At 43.6% G+C, this 13,750-nt stretch overlaps 1 protein-coding gene across 7 annotated transcripts in view; it reads right to left on the bottom strand.

Moving 5' to 3' along the window:
• Window positions 1–13,750, bottom strand: part of LOC111928825 (ALF transcription elongation factor 1) — a 75,614-nt gene that overhangs the window by 22,014 nt on the left and 39,850 nt on the right. For 4 of the 7 annotated variants that reach the window (XM_023926263.2, XM_086889301.1, XM_086889302.1 and 1 more), the window contains 8 exons: window positions 10,913–10,957; window positions 9,816–9,902; window positions 9,182–9,218; window positions 8,806–8,857; window positions 4,606–4,660; window positions 4,440–4,477; window positions 2,938–3,094; window positions 775–1,656 (listed from right to left, as the gene is read on the bottom strand). In XM_023926263.2, the coding sequence (XP_023782031.2) occupies window positions 775–1,656; window positions 2,938–3,094; window positions 4,440–4,477; window positions 4,606–4,660; window positions 8,806–8,857; window positions 9,182–9,218; window positions 9,816–9,902; window positions 10,913–10,957 (1,353 nt within the window). Of the gene's footprint in view, window positions 1–774; window positions 1,657–2,937; window positions 3,095–4,433; window positions 4,478–4,605; window positions 4,661–8,805; window positions 8,858–9,181; window positions 9,219–9,815; window positions 9,903–10,912; window positions 10,958–13,750 lie in introns of all 7 variants that reach the window. The other 3 variants (XM_023926265.2, XM_023926262.2, XM_023926264.2) reach the window with 1 other exon arrangement.

Genomic DNA, 13,750 nt, shown 5'->3' with positions numbered 1-13,750 from the left:
ACTGAGATTGCAAGGGAAGACATGTCTAACATCAAATAGCTCCCCTTCTGTCTCTTAGAGAACAGGAAAAAATGAGACAGATCGACTGCTTGTTTCTCTTTCTCCCACTGCTCTGCAAGAGCAGGAACTTCTGCGGTCTCCCAAGTTTCTTCACAATTTCCCTGCTCTTCTCAATTCTCCCTCACAACTACAGTAAATTCATAAAATGGCAAAACTAAATGAAACACAAACCGAGGTTACTCACCCACCCATGCTGAGCCACCTGCTGTGTTAGGAGGACCAAATAGGGAGTCAGAGGCTGAAATATCCAGAGGGAATACCCAATCCCCACAAGGCCTGCAGCCAACTCTTTGTGCAGCTGACCCAGCTGGCTGGAGGTATATTCATAGTCCCCTTTGGGAGTCAGCTTTTCAAAAAACACATGTGAGCAACAATCACCTCAGTTAAATAAGGGGATGTCTTGTAATTCAAGGGAAAGCGACTGTTACAACTGGTTTTATCATCTGAGAAAACCAGGATTTCAAAAAACCAGAGCAAAAATATATTCTAAAACACCAAAGCATGTTAGACAGCTTACAGGGCTTTTTGTTTGCTCAGGAGGGATTTGTGACCAATAAAAAACATATGCAGACAATTTTGATTTACATTCCCCTTGATAACAGCTTTATAGTAAGATAATGGCTCTACTCCCAACCTATGAAGTGGGATGTCCACACAGGCATTTCAAACACCACATTGGCCCTTGTAAAGCCCAGCTCCCACTCCACTTCTCACCCTCTTCTTTCCAAGGGACTCCTCAGGAGTGTCCGTGGCTTTCCTCTTCAAGTCCTGCTTCCTCGCACCAGGAAGGTCCTTGGTCTCTGCTTTCCTCTGGTGCCCGTTTTTGTTGGGGGGCTGAGGGACTTTGTCCAGGTGACAGAGATCTATTTTCACCACGAGGCACTCACGGGGTGGGGGATCCCTCACTGGTGAGAGCAACTTCTCCCCGAGAGGAAAGGGCAGTTTCTCCTTGTGCAAATCCTGAGGCCTGTGGCTGCTGGTCCTGATGGGGGTTGTGCCCTGGCCCTGAGGAAGGGGACTGAGAGCATCATGTGCCTGGGCATCTCCCATGAGCCTGGGGTCTAAGAAGGGTTTGGCATTGGCTTGGTGGGAGCCCTTGTCCTTTTTTTTCTCAGAGGGCTCTTGAAGTCCTGGTTTCAGGTCTTTTCTGTCATTGGATTTTGTCTTCACTGTTTTTTTTACTTTTGGCTTGTCCCTGAAAGACTGGTCTGTGACCTCCAAAGGACCAGGCTCACTCTCCACCTTCAGGCCTCTCTTGGGCCCCTCATGCACCAGGGGCTTGCTGGGCCTTTTGATCCCCACAGTCTGCCTGGGCGAGGGCTCCTTGGCGTGTGCAGGAGGCTTCTGGCAGCTGCGTTTAGTGGGAAGAGGAGCCTCCTGAGGAGCCCTGGCCACCTGGCTCTTGTGAGGAGGCTCCCTCAGCTCAGCGTGCTGCTGGCAGGAATTGCTGCTGCCGCTGCCCTGCTCCTGCTTCTTGCCCTCCTCACGTCCATCCCCACGGGCAACGTCACTGAGGCTCTCTGCTGGCACTGCCGGTGGGTTCACCTTGGTCAGCCAGTTGTCGAGCTGCCACTTATTAGAAGTCGGTGGCTCAGGCTGCAGACAAAAAGAGAAAGGGAGGATTCAAGACTGATGTCTTTATGGGCTGTTTCCATCCTAACACAGCTTTCCAGAGCCCAGGGACTATTGCCTAGAGGTTTCAAAGTGTTTGCTTTTGCCTGTGAAGAACTGACTAAAAACAAACAGGCCATGTGCACCAACTTGCTCCAGAGCATCAAGGATGAATAGTTGGCTGAATAAAAAAAGGACAGAAAGGTCAGTGGCAAGTAGGTAGGACTTCATTAGTATTTTCAGGACAAACAAGGCAGAATTTAGTAAAAGAGAAGTAGTAACATCTTCCTTCAAAGACACCATATTGCCACGGCCAGTCTGTAACTGAACTGCTAGAGGGCAGGGTATCAGAGTGAGATGGAAAGATAGGCTGTCTCAAAGCTTGTTTTTGGTTTCTCCCTGTTCATGCACCTCTAAGGCAAAAAGGAAGAGAGTTAGAGTGGAGGCAGGGGAGGAAAAATAAATTACAAAGGGCTTTGTAAGAGTACCTCAAAACTGCCAGTGGATTGTTCTGCATCAGCTGTGGTCTGCAGACACAGCCATGTACTTCCCAGTGGCCTGAGAATGTTTTGCAAGCTGGAAGAACTGTTTGAAAGCATGGGACATGAGCAGCTGTGCAGCAGGTTTTTTAAAAAATGCATGGTCTCACAATTATGAGAGCTGAAGGCACCAAGTTCTGTTTGTATGCTTTCCTCAGTAAAAGCCTCAGAAATGCCAGTGCCAGCCAAATTGAATAGCAGAAAAACTAAGCTTATTCCAGCCCTTCCTGCAGGTCTAATCCCTTCAGCTGCAACCTGGGAGAAGCTGAATCTGTCTCCCTGCCACAGGAGCTGCCAGGAGGCAGCAGCTCCTCTTAAATTATCAGGAAACTGGTCTCACCCTGACGCTACCATAAAGGCACCCAGACATCCTGAACAGGCAGAGTGGGCCCCACACAGCCCCACTGTGCTTTCCAGCTGCGCCTTCTCTTGTCTCCCCAGTGAAGGCACTGATTCCTACAGGAGAGCTAGACAACTACGCCAAAGGACATGGGGGAGCACTTCCAGGTTGGGCATCTGAAAGTCTAATTATGTTGGTACTAAGGGTAACTAAGGTTAACAAACCAGAAGGGAAACAAAGGGCAAGAAAAGTCAAGTGATGCAGCAAAGATGTCAAGGAGACACCTGAACAATGAGTGTTTCAGGTCTCCTGCCCTGACTGCATTGAGACAGCAGAGTGTGAGACAAGGGGCTGTGTAAGCAGCCTCTGCCTTTTATTTGCATTCACCTCAGGTGCTGGTGCTCTTGGAGGGTCATTTGCTTCACTGTCACTCGAGTGGCTCTCTGTCTCCGAGTCTGAGGAACTGTCTGAGTCACTGGTGCTCCCTGACTCCGAGCTGCTGGAATGTGCTGATGCCACACTCTTGGGCTGAGACTGTAAGGAACTGCAAGGCCACCATGAGATAAAATTAGAAAGCAGCATGTCCGAAGGTTACTTACTTATTACGTTGACAGGGCAGTATTCAAAAAAAAAAAACCTGAAACCACATGCTTTGGCACTGAGATGAGGGGAGAAGGCCAGAGAAATACATTGGCATACTTAAAAAATAAAGCACCAGAACACAAAATTGATGGAAATAATAAAACTTTCAATTTCTACCCAGTCAAATATGTAGGCAGGATGTCACTGCTACAATGTGGAGCTGCATTTTGCCAACCAAAGTTTAAAAAGCACTGAAACTGCCCATTGCTTTCCTGAAAGACCCAACTCTCAAAATAAAAAACTTCCAATAAAAGTGAACAAGTCAGGAACATATATTTCAGGATGGTTTCTGTTTTCTCTGTTCTCCCCCTTAAGTTTTCACTTCATCTGTATTACTTGGTCATGCTGCTGTACCCACTTCATTAATAGCCACATCAGGCAGCAGCATTTCTTGCAACACCCTGCTGTAACAACAAAAAAGTGTTTTTCTCCACACTGACAATGAAGTGGATGGAATTGAGGTATGTCCCTTTTATGCACAGTGTTTTTCTTTTGAAATGGGCTTACAAAATTAAAATGTAGACATTTGAATTTATTTTTTCTACTTTGGTTTCCCACATCAATATCAACATATTTGTATGAGTTGGAGGCAAGCCCCTTGCTGAACACTCCAACTTTAAGAGTTTGCAGAGACAGAGATCATGCCAAGTATTGGTGTGTTCCTCTGCAAGTCTGACTTTGTAGACCACTCTTGTGCTTGAAGAATGTACTTATCAAGCAAAAAAAAAAATATTTATGTCAGTGCTCTCCTATAAGAAAACTTTCGAGCTTTTCCATCTTTCTTCCTCAAATGCTGGCATGTGGCTGCTCGGTCTACCTTGAATATTGCTTCTGACTAACAATACATGGCAGGAACTGCTTACAATCAGCTTCCTTTTCAAGAGGAGCTGAAACAGCCTCAGTGAGTCTTCCTAACCCCTTCCTGTTCTTTACCCACTTGGCTTCTGAGCTAAAACTGGACTCAGATCTCACCCATCACCACTACAGCTGAAAATCCCATTAGCTGCAGTGTGATCTACAGACACACTGGTGGAGGGGAGGAGGAGAAGAGAACGGAGCAGTTGAGGAAATACAATTCTGGCTCATAGGAAAACCCCACACAACTAAAGCTGACTTTCAGGAGCAGCCAGAAACCAAAGTCTGTAGCTACAAGAGGAACCAGGAACCCTTACCCTCCTACCCCAAATATAAAAATCAGTTTTTTCTCCCTATGTGGTCTAGCTAGTAGTTTGGGAACAAACCTGTACCTTGGAGGAGCAACTGAAGAAGGTGACTTTTCAACAACCTGTTTTGTTCACAAAGACAAAGAGGAGAGGGGGAGGAAAGGTTAGCTCAGAACTCAGAACAATGCAACAAGTGGTGGTGTTTAAAGGGAAGTCTGTGTGCCTAGTGTATAAAACAGCTAAAACCGACTTGGTCATCACCACTCTCTTCACTATCACTGAGCTGCAGGTCGTCCTGGAGCATTCTGAAAGACAACCAGAAGATAAATATCAGCCAAAGCAGACACATTTTGAAGCAGCAGGCACTGAAAAAGATTTGGTTTGTACTTGCCAAAACAAATCAACTTCCCCCATCCTTTCTGAACATTTGGCATGTTCAATCTACTAAGCCCTGTCATTACCTGAAATTAATGGTTAAAATGGTTTGCTTTCTTTTTTTTTTTTTTTTAACTGGTACAGTAAAAGACTCTCATGCTATCAGCCTGCACTGGCTCCCCAAGGGACAGAGAGTATCAGGAGCTGTGCACGTTCACACACTCTCAGGGGCTGTGAGTACTACTTCTGTCCCAGGGGTTCTCGATTTGCTGCTCAAGTCTCCTACCTCACACGTGTAAATCAATGCCAAGGTAAAGCCTATCTCCCATCTCTTCTCTACTCAATGAATTCCACGTTCCTGCACATCCCAGCAGTACTGTTGAGCAGTTCAGGTACTCAGAGCAGTTTACAAGTGAAGAGGCTTGAGCTCTGTTTCACTACTGCTAGAGAAGAGAGCAGGCTGCCCAAAAACATTTCCAAAAGCATAATTTAGACCTGTGCCTGCAGTAGGTGGTAATTACTGTTTGCAATTTCAGTATTTTGCCAAGGTTCTTAAAAGGCTGGAAGGGAAGGAGAGAGACCCAAAGCTCTCCCAGATTGTTATCCCCGTCTCTGGCAATCTTGCAGCCATCCCAAAAGGAATTGAAAAATAGGCAGGTAAAACTTGGCTATTCAAAAGTATAGTTATTCAAATCTTGAAACTAGCTGGCAATTGACTCCTCAACCCAGAGGATTATTCAAGTGTCCTTCCAAAAATGGGATCAAAAGCTTGGGAGCTGAAACAGGGAATTTAATCCATCATGTCAAAACTCTGCTTATTTCAACCTCATTTCAAACCAAGCCCTTTCGTGAGAAATTTTTCTTTTGGCCAAAAAAGAAAAATAGGACTCTGACCCCTCACGACAACATGTTTTATAGCAAGAAAACAACTATAAACACTCCCCAGTGAACCACATTACCCTGGAAAAAGGGGGAGAAAGTTGGAAAAAGTCGCTGCTTTCTTTGTTCAGGCATTTTGACTGCCATTCCCCTGTGATCTACCCTCCACTGCCTCATTTCCTCACACACCTTCTCACTGGAAATCACCTCTTGCCTCTTCATTTAGAGTAAACACTGAAGGGAAACACTATGAGACACCACCTTGGAAAAGGAGAGCCTCAAATTTCCTACAGAAGGCAAACAGCTCACAGCCTGCAGCAACCCTGCATGAGCCAGCTCTGCTTGTGGGCCAGAGCTCAAGCTCACTGTCAGACAGATGAGGCACAGAAATGAAAAAAGAACAGTGACAGTACAGGCACTCTCCACACTTCTGGGCAGTTTGGCAGTTTTTTCTACTGGTATCCCACTGATTCCTTTTTTATTTTCTTTTACAACTATTACGGGGAAGGAGTCCTTTAAAGGTGGTAGTGAAGAAACTTTCAAGGATGCTAAAGCAGGATGCTGAAAGGTTTTAAGTTCAGTTTTGGGGTGGGTTTGGGTTTTTTGTTAGGTTTTGTTTTGTTCTGCTTTAAGAATTGTGGACTAAAGAGTTATTTCCTTTAGAGGTAAGAATCATAGAATGGTTTGGGTTGGAAGAGACATTAGAGATCATTTAGTTTCAAACCCCTGCTGTGGACAGGGACATGCAAAGACACTACCTAGATAGATGTCATTAAAACTGATTTAACTGTTTGTAATAAAAAGGACTACCTTTTCCACCTGAGCTGCTGGTAAATAAAATTCATTAGCATAAAAGAACACTACAACTACTTATGGCCCATTTGGGATCAAGGAAGAAGACTAAAACTTCAAGTCATACTTCTGCAAGGGTAGAAAAAGCCAGCTTTCCCAAAATAAGGTTTTGACAAATCGTTAAATAGCCTAGTTAAAGAAAATAAATCTTCCTTAATAATTTTAATGCTCCAGTTAGCTCAGGAATTACTAGATGCCAAGGTTTCATTTGCAGGACCTGTTCATTTGCAGCTTATATACACACCATTAATCTTCCTAAAGCTATTTAAAAGGAGTTCTTTCAGTGAGAGAAGCAGCACTAAAATTATTTGCTAAATATCACTTGCCAAACAACCTCACTGAAATCACAGGCTGGTTCCTCTCTGCTAGCCAGGTTAAAGATGCATCACCAAGAATGAGCTGGCACCTCCCCTTTTAAAAGCAGGGCTGCTTCCATTCCAGCACTGCCAGGTGCAAACTTCAGGACTGCATTCAAGAATGAAATCCATCTGGGAAATCCCTGCACGCTCTGAAAAGCTGAATGCTTAATTTGGGCACACAGATGCCCTGGGATTTCAACTTCTAATTAACCAGCACAATCACTGTTTGTTTTCAGCCAGCTACACTTTGCAACACAAGCTACTCCAGGCAGCTGAATTTTCAGACAGTCACGTGTGCTTTGAACAACACAGAAAGCCAGGCCTGTTGTGCCAGAGAAAACAAACACAAAAAAGGAAGGGATGCATCACTTCAAGGGAAAGATGTAGAGGAAGTCTTCGGGCAAACTTCACTTGGACACAAATCCAGGCCACCCTGTTCCTCCTGCTTTCACTGCCTTTGCTGACCATGGGCTCACACATCCCTTGCAGATGAGCAGTGGCTCTGAAATGCCTGCAAGGATGCTGAGTAGAGAGGGGATCATGGCTAAGGACAGAACTCCATACCATGCCAAATTTACAATTCTGGCCCTGTGGGCTAAGGAAGGAGTCTTTACCAATTCTTGGCTGCATGAAAAGTCTCTTCTTTTTCTCTGCTGCCCAGGAAACTGACTAAAGGGATTTTTACAAGCAGCTGAGAACTGAAATAATGATGATTGTCATAGGATAGCTGGGGAGGAAGGCACAGCCTGGAGCAGTTGGAACTACTAGTTTTAGTAGAGCAATGAAAATTTCCAGATGTTATTGAGGTGGAGCAAACTGGAGTGGATGAAAGTGAAGCAAAATAAGGAAGCGATTAAGGGAGTTGCTGACTGCTTGGCAAGACGCTATCCCACGCTCCCAGTAAGTGAGGGCTCCTCTGCATTATGCTGGAACAGTGGGAAAAGGGATGCTTAACAGACCCTACAGAGCTTGAGTGAAAAATTCTTCAATCTCAACCAAGACGGAGACATGCTTTTGCTCTTATTTGTGACTAGCCCAGTTTTGCTTGGTTTTTAATTAAATGATTTGTGATAAGGAAAGGGCAAATAAGTGGAGTAAGCTTTGTAGTCTGTAGTTTGCAGCCTTCCATGTAACAATATATCATGGACTAACAAGATCTTTATGTATCATATGAACTGACAGACATTTAAATTTGATGGTTCAGAAAGTGCCTTGCACATGGACCACTGAGCCTTCCAGATACAGAAAGATTTCTGTTTGTTACTCAGGGCTCAGAGCCTAGTAATGCTGCATTTGGCCAAGTTAATCCTGAAAGATTACTGTCAGCCCACACAAAACTGCTTTCAAAAAACTTCTGTAATTAACCTAATTAACTGGTAACCACTTTCACCAGCAAGGACAACAGCAAGTTATTTTATCTACCAATTTTTTATTTTATTTTGCTTTAAAATTTCAGCCCTGTTTTTTTCAGTTCTTGTAGGTGTAGGTTTACTAGCCCTCCCAGGCTTCAAAACAATATCCAGGATCAATCAGATTCAGTTTGGATCCTTTGTAATTTATGTCAGTTGGATGCATTATTGTAGGTTGAAGAACATAAAATCATGATGTTAAATAGCCACAGATTAAAGGAATAAAATCACTAATCTGCTGCATTAATAATTGGGTTTTTTTCTTCAGTTTTGTTTTGGATTTAACAAAGTCATTGTAATCATGAAAAGGTTTAGTGGACTTGGCATTGGTAGGTTAAGAATTGGACTGGATGATCTCAAAGGTCTTTTCCAACCTAAATGATTCTATGATTCCATCAATAATAGAAACAATAATGTTTCTTTTGGTGAAAATTCCCTGCATTGGAAGTTTTCTAAGAAAAATCAGATTGATAAAACCCTGATCTTTAGAAACATTGAGTAACCCAAAATTTAGTTATTTCCAGGTTCTTTTAATTAACTGCATAGTAGAGATGTGAACAGGGCCTGGTTACTTACGATGTTCTTGGCTGAGAACCTGCCAGTGTTTCTGAAGGTGCTCCATATTGCTCTGGAAATAAAAAATAAATAGGCTGGATTTATTTGCCTCCTTTGTAGCCTATTTTACCCTATGGTCTCTTTCTTCTAGGACATAATTGTCATTCGGATTACTCATCATTCCAAATGGGGTTTCCTAATGAAATACTGTTTCTCTTCTGATGAACAGCTGGCTTAATGTCTAGCTAATGAACATAATCTTATGCCATTTCTAAATTCATCACTGTTCAACAAAGCAGAGGAAACCACACCTCTTAAACATTTGACATGTCATGTATAACACACAACACTATCTGTCAACACACATATTATGTGTTTCCTTTGGGTATCTACTTACTCCGATCCTTTGCTATAGATCCTTCAGGTTGCAATTCCTAGAAAAAAAGGACAAAGTGCAAATTGAGAGTAAAATAAATGAGCTCTCTTGTAAAAGCAGAGTACTGATGATTTGTTTTTCATGTGCCACTTTACTGTGATACTGTAATAAAATTTCAACTAGCTTGCCAAAGTAGCCAATAGTCTAAGCTGGCCTGACATAGTTTAGCATGGACAGAAATGATAATGTGCTACTGTCACCAAAACCGGGTTGTTACCACATTAGGGGTATGTGCATTCTTGAAGGAATATTTTTAAAATTTTATAAGAGCTGCCAAACACTTCTTTTTAACACATTCAGCAAACATTTCTGTTGACAAGAAGATAAAATGTATTTTGTGCTTCAGCAGAGACACCTAAAATGTCTCAGAAAAGTAGCTGTATTTAAAGTCCACAATTACAACAAATGTCTAAGTTGCTGAAGCACTTTTTATTCATCCCCACTGTGCTTTAATTTATCTGACTACTTCTGAAGGTAATACCTCCTAACAGCCCTTATTTATAGAAGGGGGACAAAATCAGATGGAAACACATGCAAGAGGCAGAAAGCTCTCTTCTAGTTTTTCAAAAGTCCTGGCAGAAAGAGGGTGTCTTACCTTTGCTGGGAATGGAAATTTGGAAGGCTCTGCTTTAGTAGGTGTATTAAGAGCTGTCAGGGGAGGTGGCCAAGAGCGGGTCATTTCCTGGAAAGTCATTGAGAGAAGCAGCTATCAGGATTTTTGCTGATAGGCACAGAGGTTCATTTGGGTATACCTCTTCATGCACTTGGGCATGTTTTCCCATGGTTGCTACAAAATTAGTGATATGCAAGAACACAGGATATGCCTGGTGAAAAACAAAAGGATACCAGACTTCCAGGAGGAGTCCTCATCCTGCAACCCCAACCAGCACAGGGCACCTGTGCACAGCTCCCATCCAGCTAAAACACTGCTCCAACAGCAGCTTCTGGAGAGCAGTTGAGGCATCAGGATTTCGCAGCCCCAAGCAACAGCAAGGGAAGTGAACTCCAGAAACCAAACTGTTCCACCAGGACTTCAGCATCGCAGAACAGCACTTCACATCAAAGAACCATCTCTTCAAGATCACCACCACTAGCTTGGGAATCCCACGGCATTTTCACACTGTGCACAGAGAAGGGGTAATACGGACTCAGCCACAGCCACTTGAAGCCTGTGCACTGCTCGCAGAGTCAGTTCTGAGACAAGGTTACAGCATCAGACGTGGCTTTGCTCTGCATGAGTGGACTGGAATTACAGTGAGGGAGCTGCTGCAGTGCCATGCACAGGCAGGTGGGAAGCATACAGGTGTGCTCCTGCTTAGGGCCACACTGCTGGGGCTGGCAACATGGACACAAGGCAGTACGTCCAGAGCCTTTGGAGGAAGGGCACTTGGGAATGGCAACCCCCTGACTTGATGCAGGAGTAGCTCTGGCTGTCTCAGATGACTTGTCAGTCTTGAACTGCACCAGACTGTGTTACACTTATGTACTGATAGAAAGACTGATCTTACAACTCCAGCTGTATTTGAGTCTGACTCTTATCCTTATTTCTCCTCAGCACACCCCAAAACTAGTGACAGATACATCTGCTGAGTGAACAGAAGCAGAGAGGTATTTTTTCCCCAATTACCTTAATTACCTTAAGGCATGCTAAATCTAAGCAAACACAGAGATATATTACTTAAGAGTACCTACCCTCAAAATTTCTTCAATGGACTGCACATCAATGGGGTTGGTTTGCTGTAACAAGAAAGATGGAAGCAGCATGAGTTTGTTTGGGTTTTTTACCAACTGACATGAGAAAAGCACGCACTCAGGGAACATTTGCTTACCAACAACTCAGTAAATTTCATATGAGTCCATTAGTAATAAAATGCTAGTAAGGATTAAAATCCCCATCAGAAGGGCAGTTAATAAAGCACTTCTAAAATACCACTTGTTTTCAAGTCCTTGGCAGAGGTGACTGGAGATACTGCCAGGACGCTCTGCCTGGAATGGGGTAAAACGACTTGAACAATTCCACCAGTGGAAAATGGTACTTGCAAAGTTACAGGTGTTAAATGGAAAAGGGAGCATCACAGCACTTCTGGTGTTGAATAAAGCTGAAACCAGTCTGACTCATCAATCCCAAAGTTAAACTATCCTCCTGATAGTGAGATGAAGACGTGGTAGACCTGGTAAAGTACCTGATAAAGGAACAAACATTCTACTGATACTACCAGTAATTTATCTAAAGCTGCTGAGCTGACACAGCTGGCCTGATGAGATCTGACAGTCAAGCACCTGATACTATAAAACCCCAGTCCCAAATTTTAATGGCAGGGTCTTCTAACATATCCCTTCTTGGAGTGCATGTGTGCTTCCAAACACTGCTGGGCCTGAGCCCTGGGGAACACCACTTCCACAGATCAGCTTCTCACCTACTAACAAGGCATGTGTTTCGAAAGCATCTGTCATTTACACATCCTTTCCTAACTGATGTCATTAAAGGAGGTGGAAACAGAAAATAACCAAAGAGCTGAGTAGCTGTAACAAGCAAAATGCATGCCAGAGCAGTTTTCTTGTCTATAAACAAGAAATTCTATGGGAGTGTCCAGTCATTGGAGTAATTGCTGAAAGGGAAAGGCCAGGAGGTCTTTATTCACATTCAAGGACGCAGACCGTGAGCTACAGTGCCCAACCAGAAGGACCTTCCTTCCCCAGAAAAAAATGTAAAGAGCAATTCAAGCAAGCATTTCGGTAAAGTCCAAAATTGTCATCCCTGGCCCTTTCACAGGAAGTCCCCTCATCTGTTTCCCACATGCTGCATTATTTACATTGAAAGGAGAACAGGAGATGAGGAATGCTTTTTCCTTGCAACCTCATTTGTCTGAGTCTACATAAAGCTCTCATTGAGGCAGTGCTCATTTGACAAAGCCTTGAATTTCTTCAGAAAACCACATATGGAAAGCTGCTTCTGACCTTACTCACCCAAACAAACGAAAGCAGAGGCAGGGCCAGATTATCACATGAATGAAAGCAAGGCCTGCAGATGTGTCCTACATCAGACAGGAGGAGGGGACAGGGAGAGCAAACAGCAAGGAAGTACCACATGGCAAGAGACTGGAATGCTTCATAACTCACCATGCCAAAAAAGGCACCCCTTTTCCTCTTTTCCTTCTCAGCAGGCTTAATCTGATAGCTCAGCCTAATTTGCTTCTTAATTCAGTAAGTGGTGAACAGCAGACATATTCACTTGCATCACCCTGTGCAAAATGCTTCAGAAACTCCTGAGATATTCCATGATAGCACCACAGGAAAAAACTTCGCACAAAAATGGTAAGAAATTAAGGTCCTGCCTGGAAAAAGTATTTCAAAACTCTCTCTATAATGGATTCATTGCAACAAATTAAAATCAGTTTACTTCACCCATTTCAGAAACTTGAGTTTTATGAGGTGATAAGTGATGACAAAAGTGGAATGCAATTAACCTTAGAATAAGAGAATATCTGTAACAGCCAGTCTGGATCTCTCTTATCCTTGCCAAACAACACACATCCCCCTTCCCAGAGTTCCTTTTGATTAGCCCGAAAAGACTTTGACATTGATACAGGTTTACATACACAGAGTATTTATAGTTCAGTTGTCAGGAGGATTTATCATAACCCCCAAGGGTTCAGTGACTGGTTTTTCACAGGTCCAGGGGCTCAGCAGAAACCACTTTCTTTCTCATGGCACAAAATTTAAAGGAAAACAAACAAACACACAGCACTGAACGAGCGCCACACAGGTTTGCATCGGCGGCATAAGGACCTCTGTTTTTGTTGGGTTTTTTAGAACACCATTATCAAATACATGGTGAGATTATTGCTCTAGAGATTACAATCACAGATTGTCTGGGACATGCACAGGGTCAAAACCACACTGGTCAGAGTCAGCTGACTGCACAGGGGGTTCTGCTCTCAGGTAGGATTGTGACTGCACCCCAAACCTGTGGGGCACACCCCCTTTCCCTCCATCCCAGTTCCAGTGACCGAGGACACTTCATCTTTTACAAAGCTATGAATCCAGTGCCTGAAGGAGCTGGGCTTTTCTGCATCATGAGTATTTTTCCCCTTTTGTTTGTTGTTTGTTTTTCCTTCAAGTCACATCTTGGCTGTGTTTCAGCTTGTTAAACCACTAAACCACCATTAAACCACAATTACCACCCAGCATGAAGGGATGTCCTTGCCAGCTTCAAGAGAAGAGTTTAGGGGAAAGGAGAAATACGATGCTACTGCAGGAAGAGTTACAAAGTCATAAAACCAAAGAAATCCCCGAAAGGAACTCAGCTCCACTGAAGACTGTGGGTGTGGGAGACTAAATATTCCACACTGCTGTCTGTCCCTGCTAGCACTTTACAGCCTTTCCCGGGAACGCTGTAACATGCTCCCCACAGACAACTCCAGTTAAGCCTGGTGCATATTTGCTGTCTGACACTGTTGTCTGACTACAATCCCCAGCTTGGATTTCCTTATACCACATCCACACTCTTTCAGTTTGGGAATGGCACAG

This window comes from Cyanistes caeruleus, chromosome 5 (genome assembly GCF_971803275.1).
Source record: "Cyanistes caeruleus chromosome 5, bCyaCae1.hap1.1, whole genome shotgun sequence".
NCBI lineage: Eukaryota > Metazoa > Chordata > Aves > Passeriformes > Paridae > Cyanistes > Cyanistes caeruleus.
The sequence above is the reverse complement of the archived record's forward strand: the minus strand, read 5'-3'. Positions and strand labels throughout refer to the sequence as shown.